Source organism: Anguilla anguilla, chromosome 1, assembly GCF_013347855.1.
Source record: "Anguilla anguilla isolate fAngAng1 chromosome 1, fAngAng1.pri, whole genome shotgun sequence".
Taxonomy (NCBI): domain Eukaryota; kingdom Metazoa; phylum Chordata; class Actinopteri; order Anguilliformes; family Anguillidae; genus Anguilla; species Anguilla anguilla.
Window position 1 is genome coordinate 50,211,699 of NC_049201.1, and position 22,972 is coordinate 50,234,670.

The window sequence follows — 22,972 nt, forward strand, 5'->3', positions numbered from 1 at the left end:
ACACGTTATAAGACTTATGTATGCTCTGATACACACGTAATAAGAGTTATGTATGCTCAGATACACACGTAATAAGAGTTATGTATGCTCAGATACACACGTAATAAGCGTTATGTATGCTCAGATACATGTTATAAGAGTTATATTTGCTCAAATAAACAAGCAGGTTATTTATACTGAGATGCATGTTATAATTTATGAATGCACATTGTAAGAGTTATTTATGTTCAGATACACATTATATTTTATGTATGGTCAGTTATACACGTTTTAAGGGTTATATGCACAGATGCACATTATAAGAGCTATATATGCTCAGATAAATGTTATAATTAATGTATGTCGTTATACACATTAGAGTTATGCATACTCAGATATGCATTATAACATTTATGTTATATTTGTTCAGTTACACGTTGTTATGTATGCTCAGATACGCTTGTTATAAGTTATGTATGCTCAGGTGCACACGTCATAGTTTGTTTCGCTTTATTTCAACTGTACAGCACCACCATTTTGAATCAACAGGCATCCACATATGACAAAAAAGAAACCATTTGTTTATTGTGCATATTTCAAACAAATTAAAATACTCAACAGCCAAAACAACAGCGCAAAACTGCATTGAATAACTACAAGCGAGTACTATATTTTTGATTCAGTAACTGGAGTGCTGGATTATCACTATGAATTGAAGGTCCACGAATTGACAGATTTCAGATTTTTTTATGTTAGAAATAAAAGTATCTCTTACAATTAATTATGCAATCTTCTCCCAGTAAGTCAGTAAGTGGACACTAAAAGAGATTAATAAAAACAGGTAATATAATGGGGGCTAAATGTTTCCAGTTTTATTTTATATTTAGTTGTATACATTGGTGACTAGTGGGGCCTCTCTGCACTACAAGGCAGTGCTCAGGCAGTTGGTTCTTTCTACGTGAACTTAATTGCTGCATTCCAGAGACCCGCAACTGTCTCCACGACACCTGTTTCCATGGAGGCCAAGACAACAGGACTCGTCTGACCAATAAGATCCATGATTTCTGCGGACGCTCACCAGACTGAGCTATAAATGGCACTCGTAACTGTGCCTCCCGGGGCTGCTGGGCATAATGTCCACCAGAGGACCTGAAAGATCAAATCCTGCTCCCCACCCTGAGACTCAAGCCTACCTGTGCCTCTGCACATTGTGACCAGCACAGTCCCACAGGCTCAGGAATAGCTGATTCTCTTCACCCAGCACAGAGTTTCAGTTGGCGGTGTCCTGCCAATCTTGTCAGGATGTTACAGCAATAGGACGGGCCTACACGCTGGAAGAATGGAATTTCCTGATAATTTTTTTAAATAAAAGTTTTCCCAGAATTTTCCCAATTTCCCGATAAGAAAAAACGATCTCCGATTTTCATTTACTAACTATTACCATTGGGCATTTCCAAAACTGAATGGGACAAAAGACAAAATAGGGAAAAAGAAGTTAATGTTTATCCCATTGCTGAAGAAACAGGTAGAGTGTTGTATAACCAGAAAACACAAAGGAACCTCCAGTGTATGTTACAGTGTGACTGTCATAAAGACTCCACTGTGTGTGGTAGTGCACATATCCACTCCCCAGCAGCAAAATCCTTACAGGCTTTCCCCCACGGGCTGCTGCATCTGTCTACATAAAACACAGGAAGAGCGACCCCTGGAGCCGACACCCGGCATTGCAGTCTGTGAAGGGTGACATCAGTGTGGAATGTTCTGGGGCCGTGTGGACAGGATGGATCGCTGGCTGCGGCTGCGTCTGCTGCCCTCCGACTTGATGCTGTGCCTGGAGGAGTCTGGGACGGGGTCAGGGGTCAGGGTTCAGAGAGCACACACTGTAAAAAATGTCTGAATTTTACAAGAAAATCTGTAAAAGAGCAAAGGTACGAAACTGTAAACAGCTGAAATGTAAATAATTGTATTATTTGCAGTGAAATACCGCAATACATTTAACATTTGTAGCCTGCTGCCCTATGCTTAACATATTGTTGTCATTATCTATATGGTAAAGGTCTGACAAACCAGAAAAAAAAAGAAAATTTTTTTTTTTTCATACACAAATGTATGCACACACACACTCTCACACAGGTACACGCTGAAAACACACGTACTTGCACAAATTCATTTACTCTCACACACGTAACGTGTGTATATGTATTTACACACACACACACACAGGCATACACAGTCCCGCAGTAGTAGAAGCTCACATACGCCACGTGAGTCTGAGTAGCTCTGCTGGAGAGGGGGGATGACCTCCATGTGTGTCCTTCAGGAAATCTCATCCCCCCTCTCCCCATTAAAAAGGCATTTACGCCCCGTCTTATTTACACTGCTGTGTCAAGTTACCTCTAATGTTTGCTACTCGCTGCATTTACACCCAGTGAACAATCCCTGCCCACTGGCTGGCCGTGTAGCAAGGAAGATGGAGGTTTGGTGAGAAAAAGACTAGGTTTGATTAACAGACGAGAGAGAGAACTTCACACCCAACCACATGACCACACCACACTGAGATGCACCTCATTAGACTGATGGTGGAAAAGAGAAGCGCTTCTTCCTGTCCATATTACGAGCTTGGAGCCTTCGCCTGAGAGCCAGATAGTTTTCAAATGACTTTTTAATGAGTCTACTAATATGAGGCTTGGAAGCCCTGAAAGTGTACAAATTGTACTGTGTTTGGCTGACAGAGAGGGCTTAACAATCCATCATTCCTAAGGATGACAAGAGACCTTCTGTAATTAATGACAGACTCAACATGAACCAACATGACCCTACCAGGCATATCTGCTATTACCTTAAAATGTACTGCCTACATCACTGAAGAGAAACCTTGTTCACATGTAATGGGAGTAATTATCAATGTGGTTTAATTCTGATACTGTGGGTGCCCAGAATTTATGAAGAATATATAATGACAGGAACAGTCCCTTCAGTCCATTTATGCCCATCACTGACCTACCTACAGTCTACCCTGCACTGTGTCAAGCCTGGGTTTGAATACCACTTTGGAAGTCAATGGTATATTACATTTGTTTGTGTATTCTGCCTATTTTGACTGTGTGTATATCCTTGTATGTGCTTGTGCAAGTGTATGTGTGCATGTGTGTGTGTATGAACACGTGTGTGTTTACCTGTTCCGGAGGACAGGGAGAGAGAGCCAACACCCCGCTCCAGGTGAGCGTGACTCTGCAGCAGGGCCTGCTCCTGTTCCAGGGCACTTATGTACTTGGAGTAAGACCAGGACACCTGAGGATACGCATGAGTGTCAGTTACAGCACAGTGACACGGATGCCTCTAGGTTTCCTGAGGTTGTGACCTGTAACTACGCTTCCAGGTCAGTCAGAATTCTGCCTTTTTAAATTCTGCAGTAGAATAAACCTACGAACTGGTGGCCCTTCATGGTAAGTTTGATTTTCATCATAGTGTGTGTGACTGGAGCTGCTTGCCTGTGGAGTAGGGTACGCTGGTCCCCCGTTCTCTCTGGCCGTCACTCCTTCCTCCTGACTCCCTCCAAACACACTGCCCCCATCCTCAAACAGCCCCACTGCCAGACTGCTCTTCTGCTTCTCCGCTTCCTCCTGCCCGTCAGCCCGCAAAGCACAAGCACCTCAGCGTCCAGTGAGGTCAGTACAGACATGGACATAGTCAATGTCAATATAAAACTTCTATATGCATTTTTTGCTGTTTTGTACTTCTGTGCACATTGAAAGTCCTCCTCCAGCTTTATGTTCTATCAGTTTTACATTAATAATGTTGGTTCAAAACTTCAGATGACTAGTTTTAATATATATTTTTGGTTGCTGTTTTTTTGTTTGTTTCTTTTTTTTTGTTGTAGATACAAGGTTTTTGGTGACAATATAAGATATATCAGTAAAGCAATCTATACATCAGAGAGTTCAGTAAAGCAATGTATATATCAGAGAGATCAGTAAAGTCATGTATATATCAGAGAGATCAGTAAAGCAATGTATATATCAGAGAGATCAGTAAAGTCATGAATATATATCAGAGAGATCAGTAAAGTAATGTATATATCAGAGAGATCAGTAAAGTCAGGGATACACCACAGAGATCAATAAAGAAATGTAAATATCAGAGAGATCAGTAAAGTCATGTATGTATCAGAGAGATCAGTAAAGTGATGTATATATCAGAGAGATCAGTAAAGGTATACATAAGGGACATTGGTTCAGACAGTAAGGTATGCCAGAATGAGGCATGGATGACCTGCGCTCTCCTTTCCTCCTCTCTCCTCCGGCGCTGGAGTTTTTCCTTCTGTTTCTCTTTCCTGACCTCCAGCATGGGCAGGATGTGCCTCTCCTCCACACTGGTCCTGAAGGACAGGAACTGCGGCCACAGCTTAAACAGCTGTGTGAACACGGACATCTGCATGTGCACATTCACGCGCAAACACACACACGCGCACACATGCATGCGCACACAGACACACACGCAGACACACAAGCACACGCATGCACACACACACACATGCACACATGCACACACACACACACACAGACACACACATGCATGCACACACACACGCACACACACACGCATACACACAAAAATACTTGAGAAAAGAAAAGGCACAGGGAGTGATGCAAATTTTGTCAAGATTTTTAGTTCCGTTTTTGAGTCCCAGCACTTCCAGCACTGTAGCCGAGCAGATTTCAGCTCTGAGATTCATTATTCATTTAATGCAACAATTATGAACATGGGCTTAATTCAGTGTCCTTACACTTAATGCGTGTGCTTAGTGTTTAGAATTTCTGTTTCATTTGGAGCATCATCAAAGTTGAAGTGTTAAACAGGACCTTTACACACTTTTGTAAGTCCAGTTCTAACACAAACTTCAAAAAGATAATATTCAAGTATAATCCAGGCCAAATCATGGATGGCCAGTCCTGGTCCTGGAGTGCCACAGGGTCTGCTGATTGTTTTCACCTTAAAATCTGCAAACACTTTAGATCCAAGACCCCTGGTGAGGTGCATGATCAACTGCTTTCATTTTAATAAAGTGTCTGTCTAACAGTGGAATCAAGCAAACCTTGCATATCTCCTGGACCAAGGTTGGTGTAAATTCTAGAAAGCTCCAATAAGTATTTCTGCTAAGTGAAAGTATATTTCTGTATGTAAGAGCAGAGCTCCTTGAAGACCTGCGCCTCTCTGAAGATGTAGGGTCCCAGGTCCCTCCTCCTCTCCAGAATGTCCCGGGCCTGCTCAGGGGGGATGAGGATCTGCAGGGCGGGGGGGATGGACGAGTTGATGAAGGCGTTGACGATGAGGGTGACCTTGTGCTGGATGGTGGCCTCGTCGCAGTGCGAGTGGAACAGGTTCTGGGGACGGGAAGGAAAGGGTGATGAAGAGATGAAGAGATCCTCCCGACCAGCTCCTCTACGACCCTTCCCAAGAAAGCAAGGCTATAACAGGCACATGAGAGGTTCAGTCAGTAAGGGCTCTCACTTCAAGTGCTGGCTGAGCCCAATAGCTGAAACTGCACAAGTCTGAGTCCACATTATACAGTAGTCTATGTAAGGCACTCTTCTCCTGTGATGGGTGCCAGCTCTCCTGTAGTACGCTGTGTGCTCCGCAGTGTGTGAAATAATAGATTTGTGTGTAAATCTATCAGAGGAGAACAGTGGCAGTGGCAGTGCTCTCTGCACAGGTGTGGGTGGCACTGATGTGAGAGAATAGCTGAATTAGTCATCCTGAAAGCTTCAATGCCTTGTACTACAAGGGAAATAGCACAGGTTAGACTGCTATCTTGGTGTTAAAGCTGTGTATGAGCACCAGTGGTAGAGATGCTCCATAGAAGGACATTCTGTTCTTACAGTATTTTTAGCTGCGACCGCAGCTCTATAGCTCTGTCTGTCGGTTGGTCGGTCGGTCCACAAAAGTGTCCCACCCCGTATCGGCCACAGTTTTCGCCCCAGGATGCTGAAATTTGACATGGACGTTGGTCATAACCGGAAGGTACAGCTGAGTAACTTTCAGGCCGATTGACCAAAAGGGGGCGTGGCGATGGGTGTGGCCTATCACAAAAAGGCGCATAACCCCCGAATGGATTCACAGATTTTCACAAGATTTTGTGGAAAGGTAGGTCATGAACCAAAGAAGAGGTCACGTGTTTTTGTGAGGGTGTGTGCGTGGATGCATGCACACATGGATGCATGCGCGTGTGCGGTCGCAGCTAATGCGGATTTGCGCTTGTTTAAACAGTGGATCTGTGGTGTCTGAGACATCTTACCTTGTACCTCTGTACCTCCAGCCAGAAGAGCACACCATTCTCCAGGAAGTCCCCCTTCAGGGATACAAAGTGCTGGAACTGGTGACAAGTAACCGGGTTTAACAGGGCCCTGCGGAAGGCCAGGACCTCCTTGGACGAAGCCATCCAGGTACCGTCTACGTGCTGCCGGTAAAGACAAGGGTTTATGTGTGTGTGTGTGTGTGTGTGTGTGTGTGTGTGTGTGTGTGTGTGTGTGTGTACATGTGTGCTTGGAAAAGGAAACATTTTAATAAGCCATACCTGTCCCAGGTACTTCTATACTAACCTTCCACACCTCTCTCTTCTTCCGGTGGCGGAGGAAGAGCTGGTCCTCGACCACGTCATCTACCTGGGACTAAACACAGCAGTGGAAACACAGTGGCGCTCAATACTGCAGAACACTACAGCACTGAATACTGTAGTCACCAAGGCACTATACAGCCCAGAACATAAAGCACTGAACACTGCAGTCACCGAAACACTATACAGCCCAGAACATTAAAGCACTGAACACTGACCACATCAAGGCACTATACAGCCCAGGACACTACAGCACTGAACACTGCAGTCACTGAGACACTACACAGCCCAGAACACTACAGCATTGAACACTGTACTCACCAAGGCACTACACAGCCCAGAACTCTAAAGAACTGAACACTGTACTCACTGAGGCACTATACAGCCCAGAACTCTAAAGAACTGAACACTCCAGTCGCAAGACACTATACACCCCAGAACACTACAGCACTGAACACTCTCGTCAAAGGAACAAAACAACCTAGATCACTGCCACAAAAACAGTATAAATCACAATTCAGGTTAATTCAATATAGCCTTATTTATCCCACATGAGGCAAATTAAGAATTAAATCACAACAGAACATTATAGCACTGAATACTAAAGTAAAAGAAAAATCAAAACTGAACACCACAGCCCAAGAAAAAACAGCAATGCGGAATACGGTAACACTAAACACAACCAAAACATACCAAACACGATGGGAATGAACATAGCAGTACTGAGAAAGTTGGTACAGAGAATTCACTCGCACTCAATATCTGAAAACGTCAGCAAGAAATCAAAAGGCACAAAACAAAACCTGAACCCAGACCTGAACACTCATACTCAACATCGCAGGAGTCCTTCAGTCCGATATTCCCGCTCTTACAGTCACCTCTCTCACTTATCTCTGCATTTCCACAGAGCCACAGGTGAAACACTAAACTACACTAGTGTCCCATTACCTGATGGTCTGGGTATTTGCTAGTCAACGTGATACTATAATTAGGGACACATTAGGTACTGATGGTACAATTAAAGAAATGTAATGAATAAAAATGACAGAAATTGATCTCACACTGGAGACCTGTTAACAGTGTCCGGCAATTTGTGGGCAGGAACATAATTAGCGCTTGTTAACGTTACCTGTCCACATCTTATGTGCTTGTCATACAGTTTCCATCACTCTGATTGGCTCATTGTGGCCTCACCACAGTGCCCCAACTGCTCACCTCACCTTGTGCTGACTCAAAGAACTTCTACTTTGTCTTATATTTTGGGACATTTCCCATCTTATCATATATTTTCAGGACAATGCCCACCTCACCTTATGCTTTTGGGACAATGCTCACCTCAAGTCATTCTTTTAGGACACTGCCCACCTCACCTTATACCTTTGGGACAATGCTCACCTCAAGTCATTTCTTTAGGACACTGCCCACCTCACCTTATACCTTTGGGACAATGTTCACCTCAAGTCATTCTTTTAGGACGCTGCCCATTTCTCCTTCTACTTTTTTGGAGTTGCCCCCCATGTGCTTTCAGGACAATGGCCACCAGACCTTGTGCATTGGTGCCCATGCTATCCCAGGCCGTTGCACATGCGGTGGAGTCGTGTCGGAGGTCCCAGTTCCCCCAGCCCCTCGAGCAGCAGACCCACCTTCACTTTCTGCCTTTCTGCAAACTCGGGCGTGGCCAGGAAGAGGGGCAGCCACTTCTTCTCGATGCGGCGCCTGGCGTGGTCCTGCACCTCCGCCAGCATCGGGCCCAGGAGCCGACCGTGGAGGATCCGCCCCCAGCCGCCCCCCTGGCGAATCACCTGCAGTCACACGCGCAGGAAACAGTCACCGCTGCCCAAACACACATTACACAGAGACCCTCTTAGGCCCCATTACACCGTCTCCATTTACACTTCCTGTCTACATGATTTTAGCCTGGATATTACTCCGCGGAGTATTGCCAAGACTTGTGCATGCTTAAAATGAAATCATACTGCAGCCTTTACTTGTGCAGTGAGTTATGCTCTACAAGCACTAATAATTCCTCCATTGAACACACTCTGAAGCTCCAGCGGATATTAATTTCCCTGAGTCTTAAGCAAGTAGCAGAACCTTTCAGGAAGTCTGACAAACTACCAACTTTCAATGACGAACAACCCTCCAGAGACATGCGGAGATAATTACGTGTGATGCGATGTAAATACGCTTCAAGTCTGGGATAGCGTGTACCAGGCTGCGAGCGCGCTCAGGATAGGAGCATAATCTCAGTCCCTAGAAAAGCTCCGCACGGTCGAGGAGCTGGATCTCCCAGTGATTTCATCCTCTGCTGGCAATGAGAAACAGCCTGGTGGCTGGGGAGTGGTGCCAGATCAAAGTGCAGCTCTGCCCTGAAACTCTGACTGAGAGCCAAGGCCGTAAAGCCGTCAGTCTCTCCAGATCCCCCGATGCACGGGGCAACTCCCTCCCAGCCGCCTAATGGACTCCCTGCTATTTCTCCAGCGTCGCAGCTGAACCTTTTAAATCCGATCCCTTAATTCAGAGCGTCTATCCCGAGCGCGAGCGTGTCAGAGCTGTCAGCGCCAGGCACAAAGGCTCTCGGTACCTCTTCCTGCTGCTCCCTGCTCGCCGGACTGTTGGGCCCAAAGAAGTACTTCCTGCTGATGTATCTGCTCCGGATGTCCTTGGACCTCTCCTCCCTCTGAGCCCTGTCCTTCTGAGGGAGCCTCTTATACTGCTCAATGTCCAGCCAGCACATCAGGTCCATGCTGTACAGCAAATACACACACACACACACACACATGCACACATGTTCATACACACAAATACACACACACACACATACATGCACACATGACCATACACACATACATACACATAAATACAAACACAAATATACACACAGGCACACGCACACGCACACAAACACACACATGTACACACACACATATACACATATACACACACACAGGAACAAGTGAGCACATATACAGATACACAAACATGCACACACACACACATACACACCCACATGTACACATGCAGGCAAGCACACACATAAACACACATTTATAATGTTATCAGTAGCTGTTGAGTATGTACTGACAGGTGAAACAGGTGATGATCACCTGGCAAAATTTTCCTCCAAGAAGGAGTGGAACTGCTGCAGCTCCAAGCGGTGGCGCAGCACAGAGCCCAGGCGGTAGCGACGGAACTGTTCCGGAACCTCTGCCCACAAGTCGGGCTCACTGGGGACCTCTGGTGACGGAGGAGGGGGACTGCGCTCAGGTACACACTGAACAGACAAAGGACAGTAAGGCAAGGCAGCTATGCAGTGCAGTGCCAGGTTTCTCAAAGTATGGAATTCCTGTAAGAAGGTGGGATTTTGGGAGAACATATGGGGCTATAGAGGAGGCAACTGTAGACAAGATGAGGGTAGAAATCCTAAAATCGTTCAGCTGGATCCTTTTGATACCACTAGATATCACCAGTCACCAGTTACTTGCATACTTTGCATTTGTGCACAAAGAATTCTTTGAAAACTATGTTATTATTTATACAATATCTGTAAAACATATTACATACACACTGTTGCAAGGGCTTGTAGTATGGTCCTGCAAATGATGTAGAGTGGATAATGTATGCTTCGATAGTTGCCATTATTTCTGTCCTTCCAAGCATACAAAAACACATCCAGGGAGTTTCCATGCTCTCACTAACATGAATTTGAACAGTCCAAGATAAGTCATCCATTGACTTCCATACTTAATCTAGGCAGTATGTAGTTATGCACTGTGGAACACAGGGAGGCTCTCTGCGATTACCTGGTTGAGTCGGCACAGTAACTTCCTGTGCATGACCTGCAGCTTCCTGTAGTGCGCCGTCTCTATGCGGCGAGTCTCCTCCCACAAATCCACCTGTGGACACACAACACACCAGCCGTCTCAACGCCACTGCACCTTCTACGTGAAACAGAAGTGCAACAATTATTTTTTCAACAATGTTTTTTTTTTCTTCTCTCCCTCAGTTTTGGATTCCCCATCCATTTGATCCACCGTGTGCGTAACTACACTGAGAACAAGAATGTGCCACTCATTCCTTCCTTAGATTGTGTATCGGAAAATCTTAAATTAGCCTTTGCTAAGAGCATTTGCACATGTCCAAACAGAGATTCAGCAGAAAGTGCAAACACGGAAGTCCACTTGTGATCTGGTGGAGGTGTGCTATGGATGGAGTGTGTAAGGGGGCACGTCCTGCACACCTTCTCATAGGCAACCCTGTCCCTGTCGGTCATCATGGTCCAGGGCTCAAACAGCAGAGTCAGAACGTGCTCCTCCGCCGGGTCAAACAGTTCCTCGAAGGGCGGAGTCAGGCAGGCTTGCACCTGCCGCCTGCTCTCTTCATCCACTCCGACAGTCATCCTCGCACCGGGACTCAGGTACACAGAGTACAGGAGCTGAGAGGGGTCAAAATGCACACAACCATGTGGACTGAGTGCTATGTTCAAGTCAAGTTTATTTGTATAGCACATATTCATACAATTGAATGCAATTCAAAGTGCTTTACAGAATAGTGAAAAAAGAAATAAATAAAATCACATTGTTGATTTGGCATTACACCACACTCCTGAGTCTTTTTGGTCAGTGAAGATCCCATAGCACGAAACTCCTCCCCCACTGTAATTGGCTTATTTATTTCTGCCTCGGGTAATGTGTGGTGAGTATTCTGGAGCACAACGGCTGCTGACCATCACCCAGATCACTGCTGCACATTGGTGGTGTTCCCCCCTCCACTGTAATGCTCTGAGGTCATGAGATAAAAGGTGCTATATAAATGCAATCCTTCATCGTTATTAGGCACAGTGCTCTCAAGATCGAGAGATACTGTATGAACCTTCAGACTTGGTGATATTTTGTTGGCATTTTTTTAGTTGCTTCTGGTCCAGATCAGAAGGAGCATGTGCAACACAGAATCATACACATTCATCTGCACACACTCTTCTCAATTTCTTCCTTAGCCCTTCATCAGAACCCACAAAATGACAACTGTATGGATTACGGCTAACCCACAAAATTTGCCGCCCCCACTTGTATGACATTTTAATGTATGTACACACAATGCAGATTCGGTAAACAAGGTCAAGTACTTTATGTAAGTGCTGACAGTTTTGCATATGTTTCAACCTCTGTAAATTCTGTGTAGTGTTCTCATTTGGCTGCTTTTAAAAGTCCCAGGCTTAGACCGTGGAGGGGTACATGAAGACCCCATGGCACAAGACATGAGTGGTCAAGAGGGGTCCCTCTTATGCATTCTAGCTGTGCCAAGTCCGTTTCCAATGCGAATGGAGCATTAAACATGATACTGAGATTTAATGACTGTCTCTCATACTCCCTCTCACTCACCTTCTCTCTATGGACTGAATTGAAGATGTGTTACTGAGTTTTTGGTGATCAGCTACATTTTGCATTTATAGACGCAAGTTGTCTCTCTCTGGCTGCCAGATGCCTGGTTCTGTGCCCAGTGCACACATGTGCCCCTGACAGCTATCCCCCAAACGCCTCCAGCCTGGTTCCACAGGACTATCCATGTGTGACACCCTTCACAGGCCCAGCTAGTCCCCTACCCGTCACCAAACCGCCACGCTCCACCTAGTCTCAGCCCCGGCTTCCCCAAAGCATGTGGAGAGGAAAGGCACGGTTTCTGCAGCTTGTTTCTGCTGAAAAACCTGCACTGCTTCTAGCTGGTTTTAGCCAGCATTTAGTTATAGGTTCCTGGACTGACCGGACCCCTCCAATTAAGTCCCTGCCTACATGAAATCTTGATGCACCAGAGATAGTAACAGGCCACGGGTCTACTAAAGAAGCACATTCCCAGAAGTTGGGTGGACTGACATCTCATCAGTGCCAACTTACTCAGGCTCATAGTATATGTTTAAAAGGCCCTGTTCCACCTGGCTCACCTGGGCCTGCTGCTGCAGTCTGTAAGGATCCAGCCCATCCTGGTAGAACGTCTGGTGGTAGTCCTGCAGGTCAGTCCAGAAATGGATGCTGTTTGCCCACAGCTGTGGAGGGAAGAAGGAGAGATACTTCTGTGGAGAGGGTCTGAGGTGTAGTGGGCTTTTAGTGGCTTTATTTTTATTTTTTACCATCAGTTAGATAGAATATGCTGCTAACTATTAATTTTTCCCCTTGGTCAGCACATTAATGATGAACTTGTTTTTGCTGACAGATTACCGTTTGTGTTACAGAGCTTCCAGTTAAGCACATTTATACTAGTGTACATACAGTTCAGCTGCTCATAACTGAAACAATGGAACAGCACTGTCGTTTGCATGTTACAGGGTTTGCATGTTGTGTGTGACGGTACGATGGTTACTGGTTTGTACGTGACAGGATACGGTGGTTAATGGTTTCTGTGTTACAGGATATGATGGTACCTAGTTTGTGTGTTGCAAGGTATGATGGTGTCTGGTTTGTGTGTAACAGTGTACGATGGTACCTGGTTTGTGTGTAACAGGGTATGATGGTACCTGGTTTGTGTGTTACTGTTACAGGGTATGATGGTACCTGGTTTGTGTGTTACAGGGTATGATGGTACCTGGTTTGTGTTAGGGTATGATGGTACCTGGATTGTGTGTTACAGGGTATGATGGTACCTGGTTTGTGTGTTACAGGGTATGATGGTACCTGGTTTGTGTGTTACAGGACATGATGGTACCTGGTTTGTGTGTTACAGGGTATGATGGTACCTGGATTGTGTGTTACAGGGTATGATGGTACCTGGATTGTGTGTTACAGGGTATGATGGTACCTGGTTTGGGTGTTACAGGGTATGATGGTACCTGGTTTGTGTGTTACAGGGCATGATGGTACCTGGTTTGTGTGTTACAGGGTATGATGGTACCTGGATTGTGTGTTACAGGGTATGATGGTACCTGGTCTGTGTGTTACAGGGTATGATGGTGTCTGGTTTGTGTTAGGGTATGATGGTACCTAGTTTGTGTGTTACAGGGTATGATGGTACCTGGTTTGCGTGTTACAGAGTATGATGGTACCTGGTTTGCGTGTTACAGAGTATGATGGTACCTGGTTTGGGTGTTACAGGGTATGATGGTACCTGGTTTCCAGAGCACTCGCAGAAATGGGTGAAACAGAGGCCTGACCTCATCTCTGTGTGCAGGGCCTGTAGCATTCGCTCCATCCTCCTGCCACCAAGAAATGGACTACAGCTGCCATCAGACTAAGACCCACACACACACACACACACACACACACAAGTACACACTGGAAAACAGTGTCTGCTAAATGAAAGTAATGTAATGTATGGTTATAATACATTTCATACATTTTATTTGATTGATTTCCTAAGATCCAGGAATATGAGGCCTGTACAAAAACTCTACATTAACTTACCATCAACTGTTTGGTGAGGGGTGGAGTCCTCCTATCGATAAAAGGGGAGAGGGGGCTGTCTTTGAGACGGGACTTTTTGTTGGCTGACTGGGCCCTGTTCATGGGAGCCCAGTGCGTTGTGGGAACAGCTCCGGTGGAAACAGGATACGGACTCTCCCAGAGTGGCTTCAGGCAGCTGCTGGGTGCTGCGTGTGTGTGGGGCCTGAGTGAGGCTTGCTTAGAGCCAGCGTGCCTTACGGATGCTGGCACAGGCTCCAGCATCTGGCCGACAGAGAAACAGAACGACCGTAACTCACTACTGACAGATATATGCTTCTTTCATAAGCTCACGTGTTCATGAGAAGTTACATTTCTTCGTCCTTTTTGTACACCACTACTGCTGCCATTCATTACTGCCAAAACTTACAACATTTCATGTGAAACAAAGGATAAAAGGCATAATGATTTGTAATTGATTATGAATAATTTTTGGAAAAAATAAATGCTCAGATAAGTTTGTTATTTTAAAAAACTTAGCAACTTTTACTGAATTTCACAGGCTAAAATAATTTGAAACACACCAACAGAGGCTGCCGGAGGAGCAGTGTATGTGCACAAGGCTTGTGTGTGCACACATGGGCGTGTGTGTGCATGTGTGTGCACGTGCTTGTGCATGGATGTGTGAACGTGCGTGCGCTGCTGCTGCTGAGTACCTGCAGGCTGGTGGAGGGGGCGAGCCGGGGGCCACAGGAGGCTGGGCGGAGGGGCAGCAGGGTGACAGTACGGGGGTTTGGGTCGATGCCGGAGGGAGGCCGCAGCTGCCGATCTCGCCACAGCCGCAGGGAGGCAATAACGGCCTCTTCATTCGGGCCTGTGTGGAACCGGGGCCACCTTGCAACAGCATTTAAGTGAGCTTGAGTGCTGAATCATCATCATTATCATCATCATCCATTCAATACAAAACTGGATATATAAACAAACTGGGCACTGCCTCAATGCTGTATATATCATGGGAATATATTTTTTTATAGTGACAGATCTGTCTTCCTTGTTAAATGGCAATGCAGCTAAAGAGAAGGATGTCTAATCTTGTAGGACTTGGCTGCATGTGGTATCCACGCAATCCTTTCTCTTTGTCTTAATTTTTTCCACAGTAGATACTTGATAATTCCCTTCATTGTATGTCCTGTCGGTCAGTGCAGTAACAGCAGCCTGTTCCTCTCACCAGTACAGGAGCAGCACCTCTGTGATGCGGATCTGGGCGAGATGCAGTTTATCTTCTGTCCAGCAGGGGACGCTGGCGAGACCCAGCCTGGATAGAACTTCTGCACTGAGTGCACACCGTCCACTGCTCAGGATGTACTGGGTCCTCATCCGAATCAAGAACCTTGGTCAGTGAGACGGCAGAAATTAGAAAACATATATTCCCACAAAAATTGCACAAACAATATTCCAGTACAAGGATGGGAGATTCCAATCACTGATGACCAGTGTACATGAAGTTTAAAACATACCCTTCAATTGCAGACTGATTCCCACTAATCTTGTAGAACACAAATGAACTAAGCCCAATAACTGCTCTGCGGCATTCTGAGTATGTGAAGTTGAGCATGTAATGTCCCTAGATCTAAATCAGCAAATTAAATCAAAACCTTTTCTTTTGGCTGTTCTGCAATATAAAATCTGTAAGAAGCTTGCACTTTGAAATGAAGCTCAATATGATCTTTCTCTTTGGTACAGCTAAAGGTGAAAGGCACATTTGTGAATCTTTCTTCCTATTTAGAAGGTGAACCTACGTTAGAAGAATGAGTGGAAATTTGCTAAACACCTGCAATAACAAAAATAATTATCTACAATCTGTATGGTTTTGAATGCAGCCCATTGAATACATTGTTGTTTTTTCAGTAAAGTATGTACCGGTGTTTGCTGTTTTTGTTCTGAAGAGACTGCAGACGCTCAATATCCATCCACAGATGGAACAGCTTCTCGCCAGGCGTCCCCTGTAAAAAGCTCTTGAAATCTTGGAGGCCCTTTTGGGCCTCACGGATACCACTTTGGCCCACGTCAACATCAATCTCCTCCGTCTCATCTAACAGCTCCAAACCCTCGCTCTCCTCCGCCTTCTGAGCACGGTCAGTAGCTGGTGGCCCATGGATGAGGGCTTCTGCGTGCGACCCTGCCAGCTGTGCCCGCTGAGCCACCATACCCTGTCCCTGGGCACGGCTCTTTGATCTGGCCTCATCCTGAGCGCACGGTGAGCCCGCCTTCATCTCTGATATAGCATTCTGCAGCACCTGCTCCACCACGGAGCGAGCAAAGTCTTCTAAAGCACTCGCAGTGAGGGTCTGGGGTGCTGATGTACTGTGCTGCGGTCCTGCAGACCTGGTCTCTGTAAGGTAGACTTCCATAGCCTCATGAAGGCTCTGGGACTCCTGCTTCCTGTTGCATTCTGGAAACAAGGAGGCAAGGGGTTGCAGATCAAAATCTGGTAAGCTGTGAAGGAGATATTGTTCTTGTGGCTATGTCCAAGACCCTGCTCAGAGACAGGCTGGCCCACAGTCACAGAGGGTAGTTAAACCGAATACAGAACAAGGAAATATTATCATTTATACAGAAATATTTTCTGACATTTTCGTAAGTGGTCGCACTTACCAACACTGTCTTCTGAGGCTGGCTGTGGAGAGCTGAAGTCACTGATGGTGTCTGAAGTTCTAGGGCTGAGGGTGTCTTGACTGCCCACACTCAATGAGCGCACAGTTGTCATTATGGATTGGGTGCTGAGAGAAGTCTGGTTTTGACTGGTCAGTGTTAACCAATCCCTGCTCTGTGTCTGTGTGATAGAGCCGAAGGGGCAGCAGAAACGAGATGTTACAGGGAAAACACACAGTTTTTGCGACGCGAATACCTCAGTAAATGTGCTGTTTGCATACCTCAGTAAATGTGCTGCTCAGTAAAAACACAGTTTTTGCGACGTGAATACCTCAGTAAATGTGCTGTTTGCATATTGTATGTCACAGAAAACATATCAAGGCATGCAGAGTGGAAGGATTTGTGGTAATAATGATAAATGTAATTCACAGCTATTTTATTTATTTTTATTTTTTCCTTTATCGTTATTGAAACAGGAACGTTCCACATGGAGGAAAGGTTTTTTCGCAAATGTCTACAGATTGCTAGCCATGTCAACATTTTCAGAAATGTGAATTGTCTTTGCCAAATTCTTCAGGTTGAAAAGGCCTTTGGACAACCCTTGGTTAATTAGACCAGTACAAGGACAAACCAGTAACACCACTGTACTGACCATGGTGCCAATCATTTAAGATTGAGAAAGGCAGTTCACCTGTATTCTAGGGAGAGTCTCGGACTCATCTTGCACTGGGAGAGGGGCTGGCTGAGGCTCTGATGTCACAGCCCAGGGGCGGTAGGTGGAGTCTACCTGCAACCTCCGTCCTAGGCAACTGCTGTCCACCTGAGACAACAGCTTTGCTAGCCTGTGGGGGCAATGCCAAACAAAAACAACCATGACCAAGCAAAACCATTAACTCTCACACTACTGGCATCGCTGCTAACTCACACCACCCAAACATATTTAAGAAATAAAGGGCATTGGATTCTGCACAAATATTACAGGAAATTACAAAGATAAATAAAATATACAGAACACAAAACTGTAATTGGTGTAGGGTTCTAATATATTTCCTACTTATTTAAAAATAGCTTCACTTGTCTCACATATGTACGGTACTATAAGCCTGACCAGGTTAATGCTCTGTCGTGAGATATGTCTACTTTTTTCCAGTCAGGGCATGTTCAATAAAGGTATTTAGATATGTTTACCAATGAAACAATGCAATGCAATTGAAGTGTCTACAAGTGTCAGTGCATGTTTTCTTTACATTTAGGCTGGTTTTGAAACAAAGTCAAATGCTTGCCCCTAAAATGTTTTTTTGTGAAAATGCTTTATGTGTTTTATTGTCAGCATAATCCACAAAATCATTCCCAGTATTCCTACAGAGCAGCATGATTCAGTAGCAAACTATCACACCTGTCACAAGAGCTCTGGGCCACTACCTGTACTCAAAGTAGCAATCACTCTGCAGAAATAAAGGCAGCCTCTCTCTCTCGATCCATTGAATCCCTTGTTCTCTGTCCAAACACTAGGGCAGACAAGTTTCACAATGATTAGGCTGTGCTGATTTCTTTCTAGGCTAATTATCATACAAAATATGTCAAGGTGCTGTATTTTTTAGCACCTAGCCAATGTAACTGCTGAAATAAGTATTGTACAGTTAGCCATTAAAAACCATATAAACCACAATCACATTATTCTAAATACCACAAGGGGGGAAGATAGGTCTAAGCAGTGATCAGCATCACTCTGTGAATTTATAATCACTTGTGTGACATTAGTACCAAGTAACTAAAAAACTTTGAGGATTCTGGTGCCATGGTGGGATGTGTGACCAAGACAAGTGGCTTCAGGATATCCCAAAAACCATAGGAACCTTGTTATCTCAGTATCTAAGGAGCCAATGTCATTAGGGAATACACACATGTATAGGTATGGGGCATGCTGCCCCACCAAGTCGTAACTTGGCGCAATGGCATACCTTCCATCCCAATTGCACATTTGCAACAGATGATTTTGATGATTTGTGGAAAAAATATGGGTAAGCAGGTCAAAAGTGCGACCAGCTATACTCCTCAGGTGTCAGCATTGTGCTCCTAACAACAATGAGCATGTACCTAACTGTAGCATGACACCACTTCTGCATTTACAGAACTGCCTAGTGGTGAGGCTGTAATTACAAACTTTGAAAGGAACCCATTTCCCTATTCATGTACAAGAGTGTGTTTAAAAAGTGCCTGAAAAGCAAAGGCACAGGAGGTGACAAAAGGAAGGACCAACATAAGCTTGCATTGTGTTGTGTTGACACTTCTGTTTCCTACCACATGTGTATATTCAGACTAAAACATAAATTCACATAGAAAACAGAGCAGCATTCGCAACTCAGAGCCTGATTTACCAGGCCCAGAATTCTGAGGATTACCATAGTGCAGTCTGTAAGTATTTGGTCAATGACACAATTTTACATGTTTTGCCCCTGTACTCCAGCACACTGATTTTAAATCAAACAATGAATATGAGCTTAAAGAGCAGACTGTTAGCCTTAATTTAAAGGTATTTACATCCATATTGGATGATCCATGTAGGAATGCAGCCCGCGTTATATATAGTTCCCCCAATTTAGGGGCCCAAAAGTAACTGGACAAATTAACATTATCTTTTACATTATAAATGTAAAATAACACTGCCATATTTAGTACTTAGTTGCAAATCCTTTGAATTCAATGACTGCCTGAATTTTATGACCTATAGTCATCACCAGATACTGAGTGTCTTCCCTGGTGATACCGGGTGTTTTGGATCATGAACAGATCCTTTTTTCCCCTCACTTTTCTCTCGCCATCAATTTTGTACAGGTTAATAATCATCTCACTGTCTTTAAGAATTTCTTCCAGAACTCTGTACTTTTTAGCATATGCTAACCTGGCTGTTCTGCTCTTCAGCCTCACCAGTGGTTAGCATCTTGCAGTTATGCTGGTGCAGTCTTATCTTTATTTTAGTCTTTGACACATCTAAGCCTACATCCTCGAGAGTGTTCCCGATCTGTTCAATCGATGGAAAGTGGGTTTTTTTGTCACCGTCAACAGGATTCTTCGGTCATCCGCTACAGTGGTCTTCTGTGGTCTGCCAGGTTGTTTGCTAGTGCTGAGCTCACCAGTGCATTTTAGCTTCATAACAATATACCAAACAGTTGATTTCGACACAGTCAATATTTAGGTATGTCTCTGATCAACTTATTCTGATTATTCCACCCCATGCTGGCCTGCTTTACTGGAATTTACACTTCTTTGGTCCTCATGTTGAGAGACAACAGCAATAGACTTCAAATGCAAATTCCACACCGAGAATCAACTGAAGATATTTTGTTAGTTTTCATATGACGTAACGGCTGACCAAGAACAGCTGAGCAGCCAAACGTCCACATAATTTGGGTCCTCCAAAATGGGGGGACTCCATACAAAAAGGGATGGAATACCCAATATGGATCTAAATACAGTACATCTATATTAAAGCTGTCCATCTGCACATTTTAAAGTTATGTTCATCGTTTCATTTCAAATTCAATGTGCTGGAGTACAGAGCCAAAACAACGAAAATTGTGTCACTGTAAAAAACCTTACAGACCGCACTGTCCATGGCCAAACATGCTGTAGAAAAATATCTAACCATGACATCTTCTACAGGTAAGGAAACTTAAAAGGGCATTTAGTGTATGTGGAAAAACCTGAGATGGAAAACGTCTAGCGCACCTTTTACTATGGAAAGCAAGGTTTTTATTGGATCGTATATATCAATGTTTAACCACACAATGTAGCTGTATCTATTTTGGGGTTCAAGAAGCATCTCACAGCACCTATCTAAATAATTTAGTACAGATGTCACGACTTGGATGAACTTACCAGAACTGTGTAACTGTTGTCGATCATAGGGGTGTACGAGGGTTCTGCTTGATCATTAAGTAGTTTTGATCTATATTCCAATAGTGCCGATCTGATCTGCTGGGTCAAAGACTCGGCTGCTTCAGTCACCACCTCAAAGATTCCACTTTCCTTGTTGTATGTTACAGCCTCGTGAAACACCTATTGGCAGAAAAAAAGAAAGTGCTTCTACTTTTCTGAAAATTCATGTGAGCAGGTCATTGTCAGTTTCTTAACCAAATAATTCAATTAAATTAAGAAATGTTTGATCAATTAATTGAGAATCCCAAAAGTTCTGCACTAGGTAACTTCTGATGGGCAAAAGACATTAAGGTCATTCTTCTTCATCCCAATGCACATCCTTCCAAGATCATTTTCATTTCTTTACTCACTTATTTGTGTAAACCACAAAATTATAGTTGTAGCACTTGTACGTGTAGCACATACACTTAAACTAGGCGAGGTAAAACGAGCCAAAATGAAATGTGATGTTCTGATGCTAATCCACTCACAGGAAGACTCAAAAAGTCATTGAAATAGTGCACCAATAGATCGTCTGTGGCCAGCTTCTCTTCCTGAACAGAGGGAAATCGATTTGATCAGTTTCAGGACTTGTACCGCTCAGCAGAGTAAAACAATACCTGATTCACAAGTCATACTTAGAATACAAAATTAATGCATTTAAGCGAAAAATACTTACAAAATTGTCGTTTGTTATATCTGGCGGTTCTATATAAATAAAAAGAAACAACGTTTTAATAGAAAAACATTCGAGAAAGAAAGAAACCAGAAAGAAAGCAGTTGATTACAGGCTTTAAAACAAGCATGTTTATCTTTGAGCTAATTTGAGTGTACGCGTTATTCTCACCTGTGGTAAGAATCTTCCCCAACATTTTCGACAAACGTCATGCCTTTTGTGCCTAAAGAAAAATTGATCTTTTCTGAGGTTGGTCTAGAAAGTTTTATTCAAAGCTGTCTCCAAGTTGTCTCCGAGTTTGACTTCTCAGGAATGTCAAGGCATTAAACCCAGCCGCTGAAGGTTGCTATGGAGGTGAACACAAACGCTTAGGGGAAACACTGACGATTCGAAAACCAGGGTAGGTGACGGGCGTTTGAGTGCTCAATCTCAGTTAGACTACATTCAATTTTAAAACAACCGTTCTGTGATTTATATTTATTGAGGTTATTGTCCAGGCAACTGATGTCCAACCAGAATTGTGGCTGTTCCTCGGTAGCGCCTTAAGGGCGACCATGCTTTTGCAGTCTGTGCTACAAGTCTGTGGAATATCATAGCACTCAACATCAAGCCCGCACCTTTCATCTCTGTTTTTAAATCAAGACTTAAAAAGCACCTTTTTGCTCTCGCATTTACAAATGCTGAAATGTCTTTTTTTTCATAGCTTTTTACAGTTATTTTATTTATTTGCTGTGTGTGTTTTATATATGGGTCTCAACTATAAACTCTTACCTAAAAAAAACCCTTAATCAGGCTTAGGACGAGGCTACTACTTATTATTCACGGATAATTTCAGTCGAGCGGCATTATCGCCGCTGTGCTAACGCCTGTCAAAAATTTTACTCTATGCCGTATGAGGAAGCTAGACCTGCCACTATTACCAATAGTATTAGGGCAACTTATCATTTTTTTCAGCAATAGTGCTGTGAGTTCCGCGCACTCATCGATCTGCTGCACTCTAGGGACAGTTATATGAATTACAAGTAAAATTGAATGGGTTGGAAGGAGCGGGGCCGCAAGTCTTCGAAACAGCATGGTTGTTATTGTATCGTAAGTTATATGTATATATATATATATATATGGTATGTGCACAATCAGGCTACCAAAATTGTGACGTAGCCCGGTTCGCCGCTCTTTCTGTCACGGAAGAAACTGATCTTTTTAAATTGGCACTATAATCACACTATTGACACTATAATCATTTAGAGCTGTCTGTTCCATCTTTAGAGATTATTTGAGATTAGAGTTTTTCCTGTTCCTAAAATGGATCAGAAAGGTCAGTTTTCCTCCAACTGAGTATTTGATTATGCTATGTCACTGAGAACTAGGTTATCATATGCTGAAGTGTGAATGAAATAATTAAAAGCATATATTTCAGGCAAGGTGATATTTGTTTGACACTTGTCCGATGAAAAAAACAAGTGCCAGCATAGCCTTTGGCTATACCAAAGGCTATACTGGTGCTCCACTGAAGGCCTGTAATATTCTTGTGAAAGAAGTTGCAAGCTAGATTGATAAGTTGTTGTTCATAAGTTTTTTAATGACATTGTTAAAACAATAGCAACTTATTTTTTAATTAATGTATATTTATGATTTTATTATTTGATTTAAAGGGGACCTTACTTATCAAAGTTAGATAGCTAGCTAGCCAGTCTTGGCTAAAGATGTATGAAATTGTGAAATTTCATACATCAATTGTAATGGGTAGCATGCATACATGCCCCAAGT

The 22,972-nt window shown here is 43.9% G+C and overlaps 1 protein-coding gene across 1 annotated transcript; it reads right to left on the bottom strand.

The window, feature by feature from the left end:
• Positions 1–365: 365 nt before the first annotated feature.
• On the bottom strand, positions 366–21,713 carry LOC118212701 (regulator of G-protein signaling 22). The gene is made up of 25 exons (XM_035390886.1): positions 21,377–21,713; positions 21,209–21,237; positions 21,021–21,083; positions 20,491–20,670; positions 18,034–18,119; positions 17,303–17,453; positions 16,615–16,792; positions 15,880–16,411; positions 15,188–15,349; positions 14,676–14,853; positions 13,984–14,244; positions 13,688–13,810; positions 12,531–12,632; positions 10,833–11,027; positions 10,396–10,488; positions 9,700–9,866; positions 9,177–9,339; positions 8,236–8,394; positions 6,579–6,647; positions 6,275–6,436; positions 5,184–5,363; positions 4,252–4,410; positions 3,471–3,602; positions 3,156–3,270; positions 366–1,820 (listed from the first exon to the last, which is right to left on the bottom strand). Exons 1-25 carry the CDS (start codon positions 21,399–21,401, stop codon positions 1,726–1,728), a joined length of 3,759 nt encoding a protein of 1,252 aa, XP_035246777.1. The 5' UTR covers positions 21,402–21,713; the 3' UTR covers positions 366–1,725.
• Between the last annotated feature and the right edge of the window lie 1,259 nt (positions 21,714–22,972).